This window comes from Mustela erminea, chromosome 1, assembly GCF_009829155.1.
Source record: "Mustela erminea isolate mMusErm1 chromosome 1, mMusErm1.Pri, whole genome shotgun sequence".
Taxonomy (NCBI): domain Eukaryota; kingdom Metazoa; phylum Chordata; class Mammalia; order Carnivora; family Mustelidae; genus Mustela; species Mustela erminea.
The window spans coordinates 103,990,644-104,013,112 of record NC_045614.1 but is presented as its reverse complement, the minus strand read 5'-3'; the positions used below and the strand labels follow the sequence as shown (position 1 = coordinate 104,013,112).

Below are 22,469 nucleotides of genomic sequence, written 5' to 3'. Positions count from 1 at the left end.
GATATGATAAGGAAGGCACTTCACCTCTGTAGTATTCTCCCCCCAAGACCAAATCCCAGTCTAACCATGAGAAAAACATCAAACAATTGAGTAGTCCACAGAACACCTGATGCACTCTTTCAAACTATCAAGGTCCTGAAAATCAAAGCAAGACTGAGAAGCTTTTATAAATTAGAAGAAACTGGGAGACATGACATCTAAATGTGATGTGGTATTTTAGATTAGATCCTGGGACAGAAAGAGGACACTAGTGACAAAAAAAAGTAGTGAAATCCAAATAAAGTCTGGCGCTCAGGTAATAGTGATGTGCCAATATCAGTTTCTCAGTTTTGACAAATATACTCTGTTTATATAAAATGTTCACATTAGGGAAATTTCCCATATTCTCTTCTCCTAATTTTCCCTAATGTGAACATTAGGGAAAATTAGGAGAAGAGAATATGGGAAATTTTTTGTACATCTAAAATTATTCAAAATAAAAAGTTTATTAAGGTGTCAAAAAAGCAGTACATATATATTTTTAAGATTTTATTTATGTATTTGTCAGAGAGAGAGCGGGAGAGCCCAAGCAGGGGGAGTGGCAGAGGGAGAAGCAGGCTCCCGCTTAGTAAGGAACAGGAAGTGGGTGAGCCACCCAGGTGCCCCTGAGCTCCATTATCATTCTAATAGCTATGATGTTAATTATCCTGAATAGTCTGGATTAATAATTACTAGGCCTGCAGTAAGAATAGTTTTGACTCCTTTTATTTATACTTCCTTTCCTTTTCTTATCTTTCAGCCTTGCCATTGAGTGTCTGGGTTTAGCGTGTCTTTCTGACACTCCTTTGGCACATGACACTGGGACTCAGCCTTCCTGCTGCAAGTCCTTCAACCACAGGTGAAGCTCTATTACTATTGTGTGTGTAGGACCCATGCTCTGAACCAGCTTCTACTTATTAGAACACTCTCCCTGCAAGCACGGCTCTCATCCTTCACTCTTGTGGCTGCCGCATCCTCACGTCATGCAAGAAAATGAGCAGCCATTTGAGGAGACACCTCCAAGAATGACTTGCTGTGCCCTGAGGAACAGAACCAACAGAATGTGTATGGATGAAGAGAGGGGTGGGAAGAGCAAGGGTTTGGGCGGGAGAGAGAGGGAAAGAGAGAAGGATTTTAAGGAATTGTAGAGGCTTGGCAAGTTCAAAATCATCAGCATAGGCCAGTAGGGTAGAGACTCGGGGAAGAACTCTAGAGAAGATTCCAAAGGTGGTCTCTTGGCAGAATTCCCTCTCCTGAGGGAGTCAGACTTCCTTCTTTCTATTTGGTTGGCTGAGGCCATCCAAGTTATGAAGGGTAATCTGTTTTACTCAAAGCCCACTGATTTAAATATTAATTTTGTTTAAAAACATCTTCACAAAAAGATTCAGAATAATGTTTGACCAAATATGTGGGCATTTGTGACTAGCCAAGTTGACATTAAAATTAAACATCAATAGCCACTCTGTGTCAACTTGGCCCCCATGCATAGCTCCTTAAACCATACTTACTATCCAAATGAAGACAATTAACAAGGCAACAAATCCACCTAATTTGACATGATTATCCTGTATACAATCGAAAATGTACTAACCTCTTCCCTAGAGGAGGATGCAAAGTCCTTGGGTGATGTTTACTCCTCTCCTTCAAATCCCCTAACTGAAATACTATGTTGTAAAGTTAACAATACTATGATATAAAGTCAAAACATCTTCTGTTACATAAAGGAATAATAGAGAAAAGAAAACAAAGACATTAAACGCAGACACACACCACAAAGTAAGGAAGAAATCTTCATGACAATTACAGTCCTTGTTTTCTGTAACTGGTCATGTGGTTGAAGCTGATATTTATAACTACCTTTTCCTCCTGCCCATTCCATATTCCCTTTGTCCTTGTCTGGTTGTGCTTCTTTACCTGGTAGAAGGCCCCGAACCTTCATTCACAGAGGATCAAGGTCATTAGTAGTCCTGCCTGAATTTGATTGTTGTAATTTTCCACTGACTTTAATGACAGGGTATGGGAACACTAAGAGATCCCTTAAGGGATCTATACTCTATACATATGTCTATACTCTATATGTCTACATATGTCTGTATGTCTGTATTCTTCCTTACCTCCATTGATGATGTTCAAGGAGTATGTTTTGGTCCCACCTTCTGACAACTAACTCTGTTTAAATTTGTTTGGCCATCTTGAAATCTTCTCAGGTCCTGATTCTGGGTCATGCTCAGGGCATTCTCCGGATATTTCTGGCAGGGGGAGCTTAAGGTGAAGTCTGCTGGAGCTGCCCTTTGGCATCATTTTTTCTTAATTTGTTCCTAATCAGTGACACTTACTCTTGACTCTCTGCTTGTCAGAGGGCCAAACTCACAGACATTTTAAGCTTAAAACAAACATTTACAAGGCTGAACTTTGCCTATTTAATGACAAACCCACAAACATCCAGAACTCTAAATATTGTATTTATCATTAGTTCATTTTATTTCAAATGAGTGTGAGAATTTCCCTTCCCTGCTAAAGACTAGCATTGAAATAATACACATACATTTTGGAAGCGATTTCCAGGGGTGTGTATTATACCTTATTAACTGAGCATTAAGAGGATTCCAGGTGTATCTATCTGCTTTGTAAGTTCCCTGGAGAGCACCCCGCGAGCTGAGAGTGCTGAGGGAAGTTGTTACCCCACCACCAGCTAAGGTGAGTGAACACTGAATGTGAGAACTATCAGCAGAAGGAAAAGCTTCAAATCTTGGGAAGAGCCTGGTTGAGGGGAGGGAGTTGGGGAGGAGCAGATATGCCTCGGGAAAAGAAGTTCTGGCAACCCAATATAGAGAAGCAGCAGCCTGGCAATTTGATTTCCCTTCTGAATTAGTAGGCTCTGTCCTTGGTTCAAGAAGCAGTAAATGGTTTAAAAAATACATATTCGTTTGAAAAAAAATATGAAGATATGAATCAAAATAAGCATGTGTTTTGTTATCCCAATTTTCAAGAGTTTATTGTAACAAATATTTTTTGAAAAAACTGAATTTGAAGGTCAGAAAATTAAATCAGATTTAAGGTTTGAGAATCTTGTCCCATATTTTTCTCTTTCAAAGTGTATATGGTCAATTAGAACCTATAATTACTTTTCCTAGCTGAGGGCATGAGATGTTAGATCATTCACAGAAAGAATACCCAACAGGTTATAAAAAATTCTCTATTCCAAAAGCTATTGTAAACTGGAATTTTCAGCCTTTTTTAAAGCAAGATCCTTAGGACAGTTGGTGGTAGGCTTAAAGAAAGTCTCTGAAGGGCCCCTGGGTGGCTCAGTCTGTTGAGCATTCAACTTGATTTCAGTTCAGGTCATGATCTCAGGGTCGTGAGATTGAGCCCCACATCAGTCTCCAAGCAAAGCATGGAGCCTGCTTGAGATTCTCTCTCTCTCTATCCTGCTTCCCTGCCCCCAGCTTTTGGACATTTTCTCTCTCTAAAAAAAGAAAGAGAGTATTTGGAATATGATGGACTTATGTGGCATCTGTCTCTGTCACTTGATAGTTGTGTTGCTTCAACTTCCTTCGGTGCAAAATGGGGATAATCTTAGGTCACTTTTAAAATCGTTAGAGATTAAATGAAATAATGCAGACAAAACTCCTGACATCGTGTCTGGAGCACAGCAATTAACTGCTAAGTGGTGTTGTTGAAAACAGGGACCCAGCATTTGGTTATCACTGCATTCTGAGAACAAAGCACAATGCCTGTGATACATGATATGATAAGGCTCAGGTGTAAACTGACAGAAGGAAGGAAGGAGATTTATGGGTTGCTCTAGCTTGGGGTGAATGGTCAGCGGTAAGGACACTGTTTTTTACCTTCTTTTTAAAATTTTTTTAATTTTTTCAAAAGACTTTATTTATTTATTTGACAGACAGAGAGATCACAAGTAGGCAGAGAGGCAGGCAGGGAGAGGAGGAAGCAGGCTCCCTGTTGGGCGATGCAAGCCTCGATCCCAGGACCCTGGGATCATGACCTGAGCCGAAGGCAGAGGCCTTAACCCACTGAGCCACCCAGGCGCCCCTGTTTTTTACCTTCTTGTTGTGGAAAATCTGAGGTGACCGAGGAAACTCAAACACCACACAGGAGAGCAGGGAAAGCTTAGCTTTATTAACGCCAGCAGGCTTAGCTGGATTCCTTCCCAAAGACTGAGCACCCTACAGAGTTAGGAGTGAGTTTTTATGGTTACAGGCAATGGGGGATGTTAACGGGGTGTTTTCGAGGTCTCTCAAAACCTGAAAGCTTTCCCAGTCTCTCAAGGCCAAATGGCACTTTCACCTAGAAGTATAATCCATGTGGAGGTGTCTCAGGAGAGTGCTGAATCACCCTGGGGACTGTTTCTTTTTCTTTTCTTATTCAAACAGGACCGGGTGTCAGGTCTTTTTCTTCTGTCTCAGCAGGAGCAATGACTTGTTATCTTATCTTAGTCAAACCGGATGGCTTTTTGGTTTTTTCTTGGCTTTAGCTGGAGCAAAGGGGAGCCAGGAATGGAAGGGGCTGGAGCAGGGAGTCTCTATCCGCCTCATTCTCATACTTTCCCTCTTCAAAGATCCCAATTACTGCAAAGATACTTTGCTTACATTTCCAAAGTACTGGGGCACCTGGCTGGCTCACTTGGTAGAGCATGTGACTTTTGATCTCAGGGTTCTGAGTTCAAGCCCCATGTTGGGTAACAGAGCCCACTTAAAAAGGAAAAACAAACAAACAAAACAAACAAACAAAACCAAAAAAACTCCTCATGCCAAACTGTGGTTAAAAAGTAAACAAAAACAAAAACAAATTTTAGTTAAATATATTGGAGTCAAAAGACAGAAAGGGGGTGAGGATGCGGGTGCCTGACACGGCCCCTCTTTCTCCAGAAAGGTCCAAGCTCTTGTTTTACTTGCTCACTCACTGCAGGGAAAAGACTGGGCCTCCAGTTCTCATTCATGAGCAGAATTCAGTATTATGGTCACGTCGGGATCTAGGGCTCTTTTCAGCGCATTAAATTCTGAGCACCACCAATTTTAGAAAAATCCACTGAGCTTTTTCTTCATTTCACTGTCAATTATAGAAAAAAAAAAAAAGCTACTTGATACTTCTAAAATTCTGCAGAATTAATGACATGATATCTAGTCTACCTCCCCCTTTTTAAAATATTTTATTTATTCATTTGACAGACAGAGACCACAAGTAGGCAGAGAGGCAGGCAGAGAGAGAGTGTGGAGGAAGCAGGCTCCCCGCAGAGCAGAGAGCCCAATTCGGGGCTCGATCCTGAGCCGAAGGCAGAGGCTTTAACCCACTGAGCCACCCTCCCTTTAAAAGAAAATTCAAATTGTATCAAAACAGAGAAGCCCTGTAGGGTTTGGATTAGTAAGTGGTGTTATTCTTCTCTCTTCCCCAGCAAGGCTCAGTGCTGAGGGTTGCACAGGTGGGCTCCTGGAGGGCTTCAAGGTGGCTGGCCAAGGGCGGGATTTAACCTGTACCATTTGACATTCAACACTTAACACTGAGGACAGAGAAGACCAAGGGCATTTAGAGATGGGGCAGGGCTAGGTCTGGAAGAGGAGGGCTGGGGCCTCGGAAGATGAGGGAATGGTTAGCTTGACAGGGATTCAGGAAGTCTGTGAGTGAGGAGGCAATTAGGAACGGATATGGATGGGAGCCAACCCTGCGGCCCTCTGGGCAGTGGGATTTCTTCAGGGGGCTTCATTCCAACTGGGTCTTTAAGGATGCTACCTTAGTTCGTCCTAAAGCCCTACTGGAAGTCCCACTACACTACACTTACATGTCCCTCTTTTAGAAGACTTACAAGACTTCTAATGATTCATTAACTTATGTACATGTCTCATCTCCTTCCTTGAAGGCAGAGGGGAAGGGCGGCTTCCCTCCCAGACTAGTTGCATAATTTGCAACAGCACCACTGGTGTTGAAATGAAACATGCTAGGTGCCACAAACCCTGGCCCGAGACTTCGTATCTGGGTAGAGGAACTGCTTTCACAAGGGGGTGAGAGGAAGAGGAGGGCAGAAAGGAGACAGAATCTTGGCACGTGCTGCACTGGGAGTGAACTGGGTCTCACATTGTCTCTGCCTCCATGTTCAACCGCAGAGCTGAGAGTTTTTCAGTTTCAAAGTCAGCAGTCAGAATCTTGGAAACAGGGGAGAGATTTAAGGAGTGCTGAGAATGACTTTGTCAGACTCTCATTTTGACCCAGGCCTTCAGCTGGTCCTATCCCTTGGGAGTCACCAATAGTCCTGCCTTTCTCTGAGAGTTTATTGGGGATTCCCTAAAGGGCAGGGCAACTGGGAGAGAAAATGAGCAAAAGCTCAGGCTGAAAAATTCCTCATTAGCAGACGTGGGAAAGGTCTGCCGAGAATGACCCTGAAAGGTGGGCAGAGATGCCTCTTTTGGGTTAATGACGGGCTTAGTCGGGTTCCCCAGAAAAACACTGAGCAAGAAGCCTCTTTTGGATTAATGACTGTCTTAGTCGGGTTCCCCAGAAAAACACTCTGAGCAAGCATTTCCATACAGTTAGTTTATTTTGGGAACAAATCCCAAGGAACAGGAGTGGAAGGGTAGGGAGATCAGGCAAGCAAGGAAGAACAGAAAAAAGCAATCCAAGTGTGCAGTACTGAACTGATAAAGTTGGGCACCACGGTGGGCAACCGGGGCTCTATCCTCTTAGGAGCTACACAGAATGCACCTCAGAACTGCCCACCGGAAGAATGGAAGAGGGGAATATTTCTCCACGGGTTCCTTCTGCCTCAAAGCATGTCTCTAGCAGTGTTCGTGCTTTTGCATTTGCAGTTATGCGCATGCGTGAGTGGGCAGTGCTTTCCCACAGGGGTCCTTGGCTGCTTTGACAGCGAAGACCAGAGCTGTGAAGGTGCAGACCAGCGGAGGTGCAGCTGAGGCAAGGTGCTCTCAGGTACCACCTGAATTCAGTCATTTGCCATAGCAAAGCTGGAATAAAAAGATAGGCTGGGAAGCTGTGAGGTCAGCCACAGGTGCTGTCTGATATAACTTCAGGTCCAACGTCCTTTCCCTGTTTTCTATTAGTTGAACTACATTTCCGTTCAATTCTCAGTCCAAAGTCAGGACCTCTGATTTTTCTAGGTGGAAACGGTAATTCTTCCTTTCATTAAATGCTTTTCTAGCCATGCATAACTTTCAAAGTGTAACCAGCAACCCAGTGTAACGATTTATGTTATGGCTGTGGCATGGAGAGAGCCAGTATTCTGAAACACAACACTGAAGAAAAGTACGCTGGCTTCAGTTTGTCTGTAAAATGGGTACAGAGAATCAAGTGAATCCTGCCTTTGTGATCCTCCCATTCTTCAAGACACTGTTGTGTTAGGAGCTGGGGATAAAGTAGAAACAGTAACTCTCAAGAAGCCCGTGCAACGGAGCTGACAAGTTTCTTCTAAATTCCCACCAGGCCAGCACTTCCGTCCCTTTTTCATCTGCCTGGTCCCTTTCCAATCAGTGCTTCTGTGATTTGACGTTAACATAGCCCCTGTCACTAATTTGTCGATAGTCTCCTTCTCTCCTCAGGCGGCTTTTCATCCTAAAAACTTGGCGCGGTCATCCGGCTCTGTGGCCAGTTCCCCTGACGTTTATTGTTTAAACTCTGGGACCTGTGCTTAAATTACCTTTAAAGATTCATAGGAGCAATTCTTTAAATGCATTCCATCCGATCAAAAGACATATAAAAACCACCCAATGAACTCCGATGAGTTCGAAAGTCAGCAAACACGCACAGAAACTGGAAGAAGCCTCACTCCTCACAGGTTCCTTCAGTTCCTGGTGCGGCACCTGCTCCTCCCAGCTTGAGAGCCCCAGACTCTCCAGAACGCGGCTGGCGGTGGAGCTCAGCGCCTGGGAAGGGGTTTATCTTGGGCGGAGAGCCAGACTGGGGGTACCCTCTACGGGAGGAGGGCTGGGCGGGACGCCCGAGGAGGAAGGAGAGCGCGCAGGAGCGCTCCCCGCCCCGGCGACGCCCGCGGCCCGCCCCGCCCCGCGCTGCCAGACAGCGTGCACCCACTGTGTCTAGGCTCGGCCGCCTACCGGATCCGAAGTAGAAAGCCGCAGTAGCGGGAGCGTGTAGGACTTCGAGAAGGCAACGGCGGCAGCGCCCCCCACCGGGCCCTCCAAGCCAGGAGCGCGGGTACCCGCGAAGCGTTGGGCTCAGGGGAACGCGCCGGCTGGGCCCTCCGCGGCCGGAGCCCCTCCACCCATCTGGTCTGGGGTAAGAGGAGGGGTCCGCATCTCTGCAGCTACGGCGGCATGGGCCGACGCCCCCTGCTCAGTTTGGTTTGGCCTCGCGCGGCCCCTTGGCCGAGTGGCCAGGATACGGGTGGGGATGTGGCACGGATTCCTGTAGGTCTGGCCCTGCAGCTGCGGCCAGGGTAAGGGTGGGAAGATGGACGGATCCTGCCCAGATCCGTCTCAGTCCCAGGCGGCCCTCACCCACCGCCTTCAGTCCTCGCCTGGCTTTTATTATTAGGCAAAATGTGCTCGGCGGGAGGAGTCCCAGGTTGAACGCGCAGCCCCGAGGCGCCCAGGGGAAACCCCCGGCCTCATCCTTCCCCGCCTCCGCATTTTACAGAAGACCACCCCGGCTCCCCAGTACGGAAGGAAGCGGCCCAAGGTCATCTCGTAGTCGGAAGCCGAGCGGGTACCGAAGCTGGTAGTTCCTGTCCCAGGCTGGGGCCGCCCCCTTCTTCACCGCGTCTCCCTCCTCCTGCCCCACGTTGCGTCCTCCGCGAAGCCCTGTCCTCAGGACTTGGGGAGTGCTGCCTCCCCTTTTCCCCCCACCGCCGCGGCCGGGGAAGGACGGTAGAGAGCGGTTAGGCTGCCGGTCCAACCGCCTTGAGCACGAGCTGAGCCTCCGGCTGCTGGAGGACGGAATACGCAGCCGGACGTGGATGGGGAGTGGGGGTGGGGAGCTTGGTGGAGGCGCCGCGGGGGGAGCCTGGGGATGGGATGCTTAGGTGGTGGTAGGCTGGGGCACTCCCAGTCGCGGGCGCCGACCGCCGGGCTTTGTCTGGGCGGTCCCTTCTCAGCCAATGGGAGCGCGGCTCGAGCCGAGCCCCTGGGCTCCCGCCTCCGGCCGGCGGGAAGGAACTGCGGCCCTGCGATTGGCTGCGCATCCCTCCGCGCGGGGTGGAGCTGGGTGGCGCGCGCGCCTCGCGGGCCGCCCAGCTTCTGCTTGAATCCACTAGCGTGCGAGAGAAGGTGTCCTGGCTGTGGGTCCGCAGCCGCTTCGGGGCGGGTTTGGCTCTGTTCGCGTCGTTGAGCCCTGCGCGTTTTTTTCCAGCCCGTCGGCCAAAATCGGCCTCGAGTCAGCTGATGCAGTCACGGGCTAGCCCGGGTTGGGGGTGTAGTCGAAGAGGCAAGTCTTTCATTACTGACGGCTGCTCGCAGGCCTCCTGCAGCCGGGATCCTTCAGGACGCAGCATATGTCCTACTTCCTACCTGAGCTCTGGAGCCCGACTTTGCATGGGTTTAAATACACCGCTGGCGAGCGTGGAAGCTGACCTTTGGAATTGCTGCAGATTTCATGCTCTCTCCATACACATATGCATAGAGTCTGTTTCCTGTCAGACACCAGAGTAGGTATTTTGGGGAAGGCGAAAGTCAGTGCTGTAACACGTGGACCCTATCTGTGGGGAGCGCACAGACCAGGTGGGAGTTGGTGGATAGGGGCTATGAGTGCTTATAAGCAGAAATACATCTAATACTTCTTGCTTAGGTAAGTGCTGTTCTACGTGCTATTACAGAGGCACAGAAGGAAAGGATGGAATGGAACTGTAGGCGAGAGATTGATTTTTTAAAGTCAGGGCATCAGGAAAGGCATCTTGAAGGAGTGTTCTTTGAATCAAGACTTGGTCTTAGGAACAAGTCAGATGTGGTATGGAATGAGCAAAACATGGAAACTGGAGAGTACAGGGCTTCTTGAGCGATGGTATAGCAAATGGTAATGAGTAGATGAGAAAATTATAGTGATTTGGAGGCCCAGGTGAGGTCTGGCTTGTATACCCTGATTTGAAATGTGGTAAGAACTTATGAATAGAATGGCTCTTTAATTTTTCAGTTGTGCTGTTATAATAATAATAATAATTATTATTATTTGACATCTGCACCAAAAATCTTGGAAATACCTTTGATTTTTTGTTCTTGCACATTCTCCTTTAAATTTGTCCGTTAAATCATATGGGGCTCTACCTTCAATAGGTAGCCAGACTCGGACCACTTCTAGTTACCTTCATGGTTTCCACCAGGGCCCGCAACCCTTCTGTATATCTCCAGAGAGTACCTTTGCACATTTCACTGGACTTGTGCAGTGCACAACCTTTATGGCTATAAACTGTGGCTCTGGATTACTGCCTCAGCATGTAAATGGTCTCCCTGCTTTTGCCTTTGTTCATACTCAGTTTATTCTTAACCCAGTGAGGCTTATTGTATTAAAAAGTAAGTCTGATCATAGTATACCTCTGCCTAAAAGCCCCTTAAATAATTCACATATTATGTGCCTACTGTGTAGAGGGCAGTGTTAGGTGTTGGGGGTATAACAGTGACCAAAGCAGACAAAATCCCCTGCTCTCAGAGTTTACGTTCTAATGGGACTGAAAGATAACAAATAAGATAAATAAGTACAGTGTGTATAATGTTAAAGTGTAGTAAGTCGGGGGGGCGGATAGAAGCAGGGGAAGGGGAATAGAAAATATCATGGTGGGGGTGGGATTGATGGGGTAGCCAGAGAATGTCTTACTGGGGAAACATATGAGTAAAAGATTAAAGTGTGAGAAGGAGCCCTGTGGATAATGAGGGGGAAGAATGTTCCAAGTAGAGGGAAAAGTAAGGGCAAAGTTTCCAAAGCAGGAGCTTACTTGTCATGTTCTAAGTATAGCAGGAAGGCCATTGTAACCAAGGTGCAGAATGGTGGGGGCGGGGATGAAAACCCAGATTATGGAGGGTCTTGGGGACAATCTACAGTGATTTTTTGGCTTTTACTGCCAGCAAGAGTTTGGTGCCTGAATGACACGATCTGAGTTACATTTCACAGAATCCTGCAGGCCCGTGTCGAGCAGTGTCTGAAAGGGGACAAGGGTAGAAACAGGGAGCCAAGTTGGGTGGTGACTGCAATAATCCAGGCAAGAAGTGAAGACGGCTTAGACAAAGATGATAGCAGAGGGCTCTAGACACATTGTGAAGGTGGAGTCAGGATTTGCTGACAGCTTGGCTGCAGAGTGCAAAATAAAGAAGGATTAAGAATGAAGAAGACAGGGGCGCCTGGGTGGCTCAGTGGGTTAAGCCGCTGCCTTCGGCTCGGGTCCTGGTCTCAGGGTCCTGGGATCGAGCCCCGCATCGGGCTCTCTGCCCAGCGGGGAGCCTGCTTCCCCCTCTCTCTCTGCCTACTTGTGATCTCTGTCAAATAAATAAATAAAATCTTTAAAAAAAAAAAAAAAGAATGAAGAAGACGTAGAGAAACAGGTACTCAGTGCCATAGCACAAGCTTGATTTTGGACAGGATTTTTTTTCTTTTTTAAGATTTTTAATTTATTTATTTGACAGAGATCACAAGTAGGCAGAGAGGCAGGCAGAGAGAGAGGGGGAAGCAGGCTCCCCGCTGGGCAGAGAGCCCGATGTGGGGCTCAATCCCAGGACCCTGAGTTTATAACCTGGGCCGAAGGCAAAGGCTTTAACCCACCACCAGGCGCCCCTGGATGGGTTATTATAAGTTATAATAGATAACCTATTAAACATTCCAGTGGAGTTGTTGCATGGGCAGGTGGCTATGTGAGTCTGGAGTTTGGAGGAGAAGGCTGGTTGGAGGTAAACATGTAGGAGTTGGCAGCATATAAATCCTATTTAAAGCTCTGAGCACTCATGATGGGTGTGGGAAGAGTCCACCAGTGGAGCCCTGAGAGTCCCATCGTTTAGGGGTCTGACTTGAATTTGATAGGCGACCCCTATTATCCTAGGGATGGAGTGCCTGCTTAAGCTGGCACTTCTGGCCATTTTGACAGCTCTAATACTTTCTCTTGGGGCAGGACAGATGAGAAGTGGAGAGGGGGAGACACGGTTTCCTGTTATCACTGCCAAGATCTATTGGCATTCTCAAGATGGGGCAAGTTTAAGAATTAGTAATAATGTTCTCTCTGCTTCTGTGCATTTTCACTGGTATTGTTTTGGCCACAAGGAACAGAGACTTTAAGTTTATTTCAATCCCATGGAGAATAAAGACCTCGAGTGCCTTATAGAGCACTTGAGGTCTTTATAGAGTCTCAGGTGCAGCTCTTTCAGGAGGAGCCTCTGCTGTTCTGTTTCTCTTGTTTCTCCCTGTCCATCTCTCCTCCTTGCTGCATGTGTGCCTGACTCTTCTCTCTGCAGGTTGGGTTTCTCCATCCTCTCTGGCTTCAGGGGCAGTGTAGCACAGCTGTCTCCCCCACCCCCACCTGCTGATCACTTGCCCCTGCTCCCCACCCCCAGGATGATTTGCATTCTTTCACAGCCCCAGGGGTCAGAATGATGGGTTCTCTCCCTGACCCAGTCCTCAGTGACCAGAAGGGAGGTCTCACTGGCCAACTGTAGCTGCGGAGGCCAAATCCTATGGGCGAGAGACAGGTCTGAGAGGGCAGGGATCGGGTGAGCAGGACAGACACCCGAAAGATCACCACTTCAGAGAGTGTTGGTGCTGTGTTATCTGAGGAGAGCTGACATCATCTGACTTTAATCAGGTGACTGGACTGTCTCTCAGACTAACGGAAGTGCTTGCGTTAGGTTTGCCTTCACTGAACTGGGCTGTATAGGTAAATCCTTGGCTTTTATTGAAGGTCTCTGTCACAGACAGCTGTATGAGTCGCCTCTGCATCTGTGATAAAATGGTAGTGAGACCATTGTCTGCTTTATCATTTAATGTTCCTCTATAATGCTTTTAGACTTTGGGTCCAGAATAGCCCTCTCTCTAAGGAATAATGGTCATCTTTTTTGAATTAGGGCTTTAAGCCTTGGTAGGTTTCCCCTTTTGCATGGCCTTACGGAAGCCCTGTTAACTATGCAGTTAGCATGTGTAGCTGAGCTGGCCTGGAACTTTCAGGCAAGCCTGTGCTAAGTAACAAGAAGGGAAATGGCCAAAGGAAAATATATCTCTCTCTGAGTAGGGATTTCAAACTCAAATGCCCATAGAATCCAGGAAGTTAACAAAGGTGATTGTGGGGAGGTTTAAGACAGATAGTAGGTGTAAACTTTGTGTTGTGTTAAAGCATAACTTAGCTGCCTAGTTACATTGCTTTTTAAAACACTAGGCTGGCCAAACAGAAACAGCCAGGTAGAGCACATTGGAGGCAGGCTGCCGGTTGTCAGACCTTCGAATTTCACACAGAAGCTCACTGGTCTTAATCTCCTTAGTGTGGGGTTCCTACATAGGAACATTTCTTGCCTAAACCCATCCTGCCCTTCTCAGTAGGATAGGGGTTACTTTTCCCACGTGGTAGTGCCAAGACCCATCCAGACTTCATGTCTAAAGACACATACATTCTCTTTCCTGCCTAAGGCCTGCCTCCTGTGTTCCTGTTGCCTGCTAATGACCACTTTTTCCAAGGATTTCAGGATGGGGAATATCTGTCCCTTGCAAGAGAGACCTTGATCCTAACCCACAGGAATGCAACCAGCTTCGTCCTCCGAGAGTTAGTCCTGTCAGCATGCCACAGGGGAGCCCATCACTGGGGCGAGGATGCACACAGTATTTTTTTTGGAGAGAAGGTACTTCCACAGGTTATGTATGGGTGCCACATTGAAAATGGAAAGAGGGTGCCCTGGAGAGTAGACCCAGGTGCTCTTAGTATTAGAAAAGTTTTTCCCTGGGATGCCTGGTCGTTCAGCCAGTTAAGTGGAGAGTCTGCTTCTCCTTCTCCCTCAGCCCTTCCCTCTGCTTGTGCACTCTCTCTCTCTCAAATAAAAAAAATAAAATCTTTAAAAAGAAAAGAAAAGAGAGGAAAAGAACACTTCCTCCCAGATTCCAGATTGGCATGTAAGCATCTTGATTTCATGACAGTATCTTATAAGTTTGGTCCCTGGCAGTCAAGTCCTCTGTGCCAAGTTCCCCTGGGGCAGCTGACTGGGTTCAAGGCCCAGGAGACTGTCCCCCACGGAACTCCCCCAAAGGTGCTCTGCCTTCTTGCCACAAGCACCTCTTCCAGCCACCTCTGTTTCCAAACCAAAAGGCAAGTGAGGGCTTTTCAAGTTTGAGAAGTTCATATTTACAGAGAAGAAAGCCTAGCACCAGGCATTAAGATGGCAAACATCCCCGAAGCCTACATGGGAATCCCACGGCCTGTAGCACTGTGTTTGCCATGGGGAAAGCAACATGTTTTAGAAACTTAAAAAGGAAGAAGAGATCTAAAATCCTACCGTTCTGTGTGTCAGAGACAACGTCACCAAGAGTGCATTATTCAAAGGGCCGAGTTTTCTTGTATTATAAGCTATTTTTACTTGAGCACTTTCCCATAGTGCTGACTTGAGGGAAATTAAAATTGAAAGCAGCCCTCTGTGTGGAGATAATACCGAAGTCGTCTCTGCCACAGGCACTGAGCAGAAGGGATGAAGGGCTTTAATTATAGACCGCTGGATTTGGAGTGCCCCAGTGGCAGTGAGCTCAGACTCCAGTCCTGAGGGGAGAGGCTGAGGTGCCTGAGCTAGGCCCGCTCAGCCTCAGGGGCGGAGGAGGGGCACACCGCGGAGCCTCTGTGCCCCATGGCCTTGTGCCTTCTCTGAAGGGCCGGTTTGGGCTCTGTGTTGCTATTGCCTGCCGAGTGCTGGCTGTGGTAACTCCAGTTTTGGCCGCAGGCCACCCTTTCTACACACCGCTCATCCCCACTCTCACTGAACGCCTCCTTTGTGTTAGGCTTCTTCCGGGCATGGGGGATGTGGACAAGGCTCCTGTCCCCTCCGAGCTTACGATCCAGAAGGGGAGGATAAAGTAAAGAAACATGGTGGTTTGGGATTGAAGAATGATCTTACAGAGAGCAGGCTGTGTGTGCTGCCTGGGGGATCTGGGACAGCCCCTCTGAAGTCCGAAGAGTCAGAAGGACTCAGCTACCTAGAGTGAGGAAGGAGCAAAGCCTGAGGCCCTGAGGCAGGAAAGAGCTTGGCACACATACCAGAAGCTTTCAGAAGGTCAGCGTGGCCCAGGGTAGCGTGGTACCCGAGGAGGTTGGGAAGGGAGGCAGAGGCCTGTGCCCAGCAGGCATGGAGAAGAGGCTTTTAGGCAAAGAAGTCACATAAGTTGACTGATATATATACACGCACACACACACACATATATTATAAATATATGATATGATATTATAAATATATTTATATATATATTTAAGATTTTATTTACCTGAGAGAGAGGCAGAGAGCATGAGTAGGGGAAGGGAGATGCAGACTCCCCGCGGAGCAGGGAGCCTGTTGGGAGGCTCAATCCGAGGACCCTGGGATCATGACCTGAGCCGACGTTTAACCGACCAAGCCACCCAGGCCCCCACTTGATGGATCTATAAAGATCTTTCTGAGTACAGTGCTGAGAATACCGTGGTGAGGAGGGACAGGAGTGGAAGGAGTGCCGCGTAGTGCAGGAAGGATCACACAGGCCAAGTGATCCCTATTTGTTTCCCTTTCTTGAGGATGAACAGATCAGACAACTCCACCTGCCGCCCACAGTGAACTGTGCGGTGGCTGGCTAGATAGATAACAAATTGGTTCTCTACCAAGTGGCCCTGTTTGCTGGTCATCAGTCGGGTTCAGGTGGCAGCACGAGGGCCCGGAGGAGCTGCCTCCCAGGCACAGCCCCGTTCCCAATAACAATGGTGGAATAAACCACAGGCAGATGTGCAAACGAGAGGCTAGGATGGTCCACCAGGAAAAGACCAGCAGCTCCTCTGGCTGTGGTTGCCTTGCTCAGCTTCCTCCTGGCTTCCACTCCCCACCCCCTTCACCCCTTCACTCCTACCCCCATACCCCCGCCCTCCAGCCAGGAGGGCCACTAAGGCACACAGCAGTCAACAGTTAATTGTGCACAGCTAGTCCTGGTGCTGAGTAGCCTTAAGGTAACTTAAGGTGACACCCTGTGGTACATGGCCTTGTTGCGATTCAGTTGATGTGACTTCAGAAGAGGGTGGTGGAGGGGTGTGAGACTCAGTGTGTGTGTGTTTTAATTAAGGTTGATGGAAGTGTGTCTCACCATCTAGCTCCAGGCTCCAGGCTCCAGAGCTACTGCTGAGTTGAGCGTCAGAGCCAGACCCTCTGTGTGGTGGGCTGGGGAAGAAAGGGGCTGGGTGGAGCCCAGTGATTTGTGCGGCGCTGGAAGAGCTGCACTTGGAGGCCTGTGGCCAAACAGCGTGCAGGCTGATGCCCGGGGTCACCACAGACTGATGATCTGCTGATTATGGGGAACACAGATGAGAATAGGACTCCGTGAAGCTCCATGACCCATGGGGTGGATCCTCAAGTGTCTCCTGTCGTTGCTACTTCACTTGGTTGTCAGATCACCAGTCCGGTCCCACCTTCTCATGTTACGGGTAGGTGACAGCCTGCCCACGGTTGCCCAAGGAGGTGGTGGCACAGCCAGAACTAGAACACATTTCCTGACTCTTTCCATCACAGGAAGTAGCAGCTTCGTGAGGGATGTGCGGGAGGACCCTGCCTCAGCCCCGAAGGGTACGCCCATGGAGACAAGGCAATGCTGAGGGTGCATTTTGTGTTTCAGAACCGACCAGAAGGAGATCCACCATTCTACCTCTCGTGGCCACCATGCTGTCCACCCGCCTCTTCAGACCCCTGTCACAGCTGCCGGGGAGAACCCTGAGTTGCTATGACAGAGAAAATGGAACAAGGTAAGAAGTGAAAGGCTGGAGGTGCCCTTGAGGGTCACAGTTTGTGAGCAACACAGAGTTTGTCACACATGGATCTGCAGGAGGCAAGAAGGCCTGACTCTCAAAAGATGTCTGTCAGTTCCTGCTGTCACCAGCAGAGGAAACAAAGGTGTCCTCAGAAGACAAAGACCTTCACAGGGCACAGAAGAGCTTTCATCCCCGCTTTGTGTTTTTCAGCTTTTTCTTTTGAAATAATTGCCGTTATGTGAAAGTTGCAGAAGGAGTACAGAGAGTTCCTGTATCTCCTTCACCTCACTTCCCCGTATGTTGACCTCTCGCAAACCGTAGCACAACCATATAAACCAGGAAGTGACTGCTGCAGTAATACCGGTGAACTAATCTGCTGATGCAGATTTCACCAAGTAGCCTACTCATGGACCTTTACTGGTCCCGGGTACAAACCAGGCTCCCACAGTACCTTTAGTAGTCATGGGTCCTCAAACTCTTCCTACTGGGGATGATTCTTTAGTCTTGGTTGTTCATGACCTTGCCACTTTGGAAGAATGTTAGTTAGGGTTTGTGTGGTGTTTCTTTGTATGTACATTCACATGTGTGTGTTTGGAAGGATCCCCCTTAAGTGAGGTGATGTCCCACTTGGAACATTGCATCAGGAGGCATAGAGGTTTTTTCAAAGATTTTATTTATTTTACAGAGAGAGAGAGAGAGAGAGTACACACAATGGGAGTGGCAGGCAGAGGGAGAGGGAGAAGCAGACTCCCCGATGAACAAGGAGCCTGATGCAGGACTTGATCCCAGGATCATGACCTGAGCCAAAAGCGGATGCTTAACTGACTGAGCCACCCAGGTGCCCCAGAAGGCATAGAATGTTGATGTGTTTCAATCCTTTGATCACTTGGCTAATTGCTGTATTTAAATCTTACACATGAAACCAGTTAATTAAAATGTCCCAAGGTTTCCCAGAATGGTTTGAGTGATTTAGAGAAAGCATTAAGTGCAAATTAAATAAGTAGCTCTTCTTTGAGAACTTCTGGAATTGCCTTTTCCAAGGGGATTCAGAGTGCTCTATTACCCCATTTTCTTCTTTTGCAGCCAGAGCAAGGAAAAAACAATATGCTTTCTATTCTTTTATATTTGAGAGGAGTGAAATTAAGGGTCAGGTGAAATGTAAAGTCTCAGCAGCTAGAAAATCAATGGATATTTTCTCTGCCAATAAATAAGTCTGTCTGGAAGAACATGCATTTAGGCTTTTAGGACCATTTGCTTAAAAGCATTTCCATGGGCTGCAGAGGCTTGGTTGGAAACAGGCTTCAACTAGCAGAGGACATCATAGAAGAGGAGAATGAAATCGCCTTTCCCACAAGGGCCGCATCCCCTGGAAGGGGGAATGGAGCCCAGCTCTCTTGAAGGACTCTGACCTGACAGCCTGCCCTACTTACTGGCTCTGCACAGCCCTCGGATTTTGAGTTTCTGGCTTCGGTAGAAGGCTCTGGTGCTGGCCCCGGAGAGGTGAATTACTGATCATTTCCCACCTCCAGGATCCTGGTTACACAAACCAGCTGGGCCAGTGCTCAGCTCCGCCTGCTTGGGCCTGACTTGCAATACTTCAGGAGAGCCTGATCTGGGCAGAATGGAGAAGGGCTCCTTTATCCCTTCCAGCCTTGGCTCCTGTAGATTCCCTTAGCCGCCATATCCCTTCTGATTCGTGTTGACTGGACTGTATTGTTTTTGCATATGCTGCCGCGTGAGGCCATATTTCTCCCAGGCTGCACTCTGTCACTGACATTTGTCCCTCCTAGACCCCATCATCTTGGTATCGTCAGCCTGTCCAATTACTTAATCATGACTCCTTGCTACAGAAAGCTGGGTTATTGTGGCTGATTCATGATGGAAGAGACACAGATTGGTAAGATGGAGAAGAAGCCAGAATTGATGCCCTGGCCAGCATGGGGTGGTGTCTCAGATGTGGCCTGGCAAGTTCCTGGATGCTCTGGGGACCACTTCCACAGACCTTTGGGGGAAGTGCTGGGTTGTACCTCCTCTGTCCCATCTGATTGCACTTGTAGGTTAGGACAGCAGTCGGCGAGGTCTTCTCTGAATGAGGCTGCTGCCTTTTTGGGGTTCCACCCCGCAGAAAACTGACTGTCCTGAGCTGAACTTGTACCACCTGCAAGACGAGCATGGCGGCTGGAGTAAGGGGTGGGTTGACCTGCAGCTTGCTGCCACCTCTTCCTACTGAATCGGAGTGTCAATGGGAGGGACCTGGGAGTCTGCATTTTAACATGGTTCCCAGATGCCTGTCAACTGAAGTTTGCGAATGGAGGTAGTGAGGCCTTCCCAGGCCCAGGGACCCTCCAGACAGAAGCAATCCCAAGCTGGGCATCCTGCCGCGTCTGCAATGGCTATGGGGCAAAGGGTGGGAGGCCAAGCCGTCCCCAGCAGGATACTCTGGTGTTGTGGAAGCTTCCCCATGCTAACACTGGCTCCCTTCACTCACCTTGTCAGGGTTCTGCCTCTTAGCGGTGGGTGTGGAGGGGTGGAGCGTTGTGCTCTCTGGAGAGGAGGAAATCTCCACTGACAGCTGGGTTTGATCTGTAGAGCTTACTGAAGACACCCAAAGAGAGTCAAGTTTGGGCCCGAAAAATATTTGAGAATGGGCAGGTAGATTAGAAAAAATCCGACAGCAAGTCAGTTTGAAATAAACTCTTTCTCTTGCTGTGACCTTTCTGTTACTTTTTATAGTATCAAGTAGCACAAAGGGAACTTGCAGGGAAAGAACACATAAAATCTGGTCCAGGAGAGACACATTCTTTTTGTAGATTAACCCCTGGGGTCTTGGGGAAAACAGTGATTCTCTTTGAATAAAGTCATTTAACTACCTTTGGGTGTACTAACCATACCATTCTGCTCACACTTAAGACGGCCAAGCTCCAGGACTTAAAATCTGAAGAGACTCTGCTGTGGCAATTCAAAAGGACAGGAGTTTACTTTGGCTGACTTTCCTAGTGGACCCTCGTTTCTGTCTAGTGAACCCATTGTTCTTAATAATGTTGGATAACACATTTAAAAAAAAAGTATTTTTGTAGGGGCAGAGAGTGGGGGAGAACCAGACTCCCCTGCTGAGCAGGGAACCTGACACGGGGCTCAATCTCAGGACACTGAAATCAAGACCTGAGCTGAAGGCAGCAGCTTAACTGACTGAGCCACCCAGACACCCCGGGATAATACATTTTAATGAATATTTTAAAAGCTTTTTGTTTTGAATAGGTAATATATTCACATAGTACAAAATAGTACATAGTAAAAAGCAAATTTATCTCCTACCTCCTCTCCCCTGTTCACCAGCTGCTCAGGTGACCCTGCCACCTCCATTTACTGTTTCTGGTTTAGTATTCATTTAAAAATTAACTGTACTTTGGAGCACCTGGGCGGCTCACTTGGTTAAGCGTCTGCCTTGGGCTCAGGTCATGATCTCAGGTCCTGGGATCAAGCCCCATGTCAGGCTTCCTGCTCAGCTGGTTGTCTGTTTCTCCCTCTCTCTCTGCCCCTTCCCCCTCTCTTGCTCTCTCTCTCCTCTCAAATAAATAAATAAAAATTTTAAAAATAGCTTAAAAAAACCAAACAGTACTTATCCTTCTGGAAAGATGGAGTAGATTTATTTTTCTCTCTTCCTCCCATTGGATACAACTAAAGCCCCCAGTTTATACAAAAAGGCATAACAAGACTCTAGAAGATGGGGAGAAGAAGATGGATCAGCTAGGGACCTCGGGGCCCAAGAAACAACACAGTGATGAGCCCTTTAGGTTTTCTTTGCCCTTCACCTGGAGCTGAAGTGGCTGGCAGCACAGAAATGCCAGCTTAGGACAAAAAGCCCCAGTAGGAGCCTGCTCTCTCAGAAAACTGGAGACAGTAATTGCTCTACTCCCTCCAAACACCACAGGAAGTGCTGTGGCTCCACCCCTCCCTGTACCTGCAAAAGCTGTACTGAGCATCCACTTCCAGTTCACCCCGGCTGTAGCGGGGTACCCCAGTCCCTTCAGTAGAGGTAGTATCCGAGAACGCCAAGGAGGGGCCAGGCCTTTTGTTCCTACCCAGCAGTAATCAGGCACCCTGCCTGCTTGGGTGGGAGTCCGGGAGAGTTGGGACTTCACCAGTCTCCCAGCAGTAATGAGACCCCACACTCCCATGCATGTTAGGAGCAGTAGCGAGACCCTCCAGCCCCTCCCAGCCAGGCAGTAGGAGTGGAGACCTCGTAGGGAGCTCCATCCCTACCCAGCACTAACACTTCCCAGTTTAGTTTATGAAAGTGTTCTACCCTGATTCCCTAGCCAGACAAAGACTGCACAAAAAAAGAGACCCGCGCACTAATATTCCTCATGAATAGAGATGCGAAAATCTTAAAATATTAGCAAATAGAATTCAGCACTACATAAAAATAGAAACTGTGAAAAATGGGTTTGTTCCAGGAATTGAGATAACACACAAAAACAATGTATTTTTATAGCCTGGCAATGAACTTGAGGATGTCAAAATTTAAAACAATACCATTTAATATGCTCCAAAAAAATGAGATACAGAGGTATAAATACAGTAAGTATGCACAGGATTTGTATTGCAGAAAACTGTACCATGCTGATGAAAGAAATCAAGGGTCTAAATAAATGGAGACCCAAACTAAGTTCAGGGATTTAAGAGCTTGAAAAAGTAAAAATATCAGTTTCGCCCAAATTGATATATGAGGTTAGCACAATCTCTGTCAAAATCACAGATTTTTGTGGATAAGGACAAGATTGTTTGAAAATTTATAGGACTGTGCCTGGGTGGCTCAGTGGGCTAAGCCTTCGGCTCAGGTCATGATCTCAGGGTCCTGGGATCGAGTCCCGCATCGGGCTCTCTGCTCAACTGGGAGCTTGCTTCCTCCTCTCTCTCTGCCTACTTGTGATCTCTCTCTGTCAAATAAATAAATAAAATCTTAAAAAAAATTAATAAAAAAAAAGAAAATTTATAGGACTAAACAAGGGAAATAAAATAGCAAAAACAGTTTTGAAAAAGAAAAATAAGATGGGAGCAGATAACTCAATGAAATCTAAGAATCCAGAAACAGACCTGCACAAATATCTCCAACTGATGTTTGACAAAGGCATAAAAGCGATTCAAGGCAGAAAAGTGTACATTTCCAAAACAACAAAACAAAACAAAAACGTTCTGGAGCAGCTGGACATTTATAAGGAAAAAAATAAACTTTGACCCATGTCTTACATTGTATACAAACTCAAAATGGATCATGGACCTAAAATGTCAAACATAAAACTAGCAAACTTTTAGAAAAGAAATCAAGAGAAAATCTTGGGTTCTGGGATAAGCAAAGAATTCTAAAACTTGACAACAAAAGTGTGACCCGTAAAAGGAAACATTGCTATATCAGACTTCATCCAAATGAAACACATTCCTTCTGCAAAAGACCCTGTGAAGAGGAAGAAAAGACAGCTTGCCCAATAGGAGAAAATATTTGCATCCTGCATATGTAACAGAGGACTAGCCTCTAAAACCTGTAAAGAACTCT

The 22,469-nt window shown here is 47.5% G+C and overlaps 1 protein-coding gene across 4 annotated transcripts in view; it reads left to right on the top strand.

Annotated features, from left to right (window-relative positions):
• Positions 1 to 2,487: 2,487 nt before the first annotated feature.
• Positions 2,488 to 22,469, top strand: part of BDH1 (3-hydroxybutyrate dehydrogenase 1) — a 42,701-nt gene continuing 22,719 nt past the window's right edge. The window contains exons 1-3 of one of the 4 annotated variants that reach the window (XM_032337212.1): positions 10,180 to 10,426; positions 13,588 to 13,796; positions 16,783 to 16,909. In XM_032337212.1, the coding sequence (XP_032193103.1) occupies positions 13,736 to 13,796; positions 16,783 to 16,909 (188 nt within the window). In that variant the 5' untranslated portion in view covers positions 10,180 to 10,426; positions 13,588 to 13,735. Of the gene's footprint in view, positions 2,716 to 8,033; positions 8,278 to 9,152; positions 9,644 to 10,179; positions 10,427 to 13,587; positions 13,797 to 16,782; positions 16,910 to 22,469 lie in introns of those variants that run through there. The other 3 variants (XM_032337228.1, XM_032337222.1, XM_032337237.1) reach the window with 3 other exon arrangements.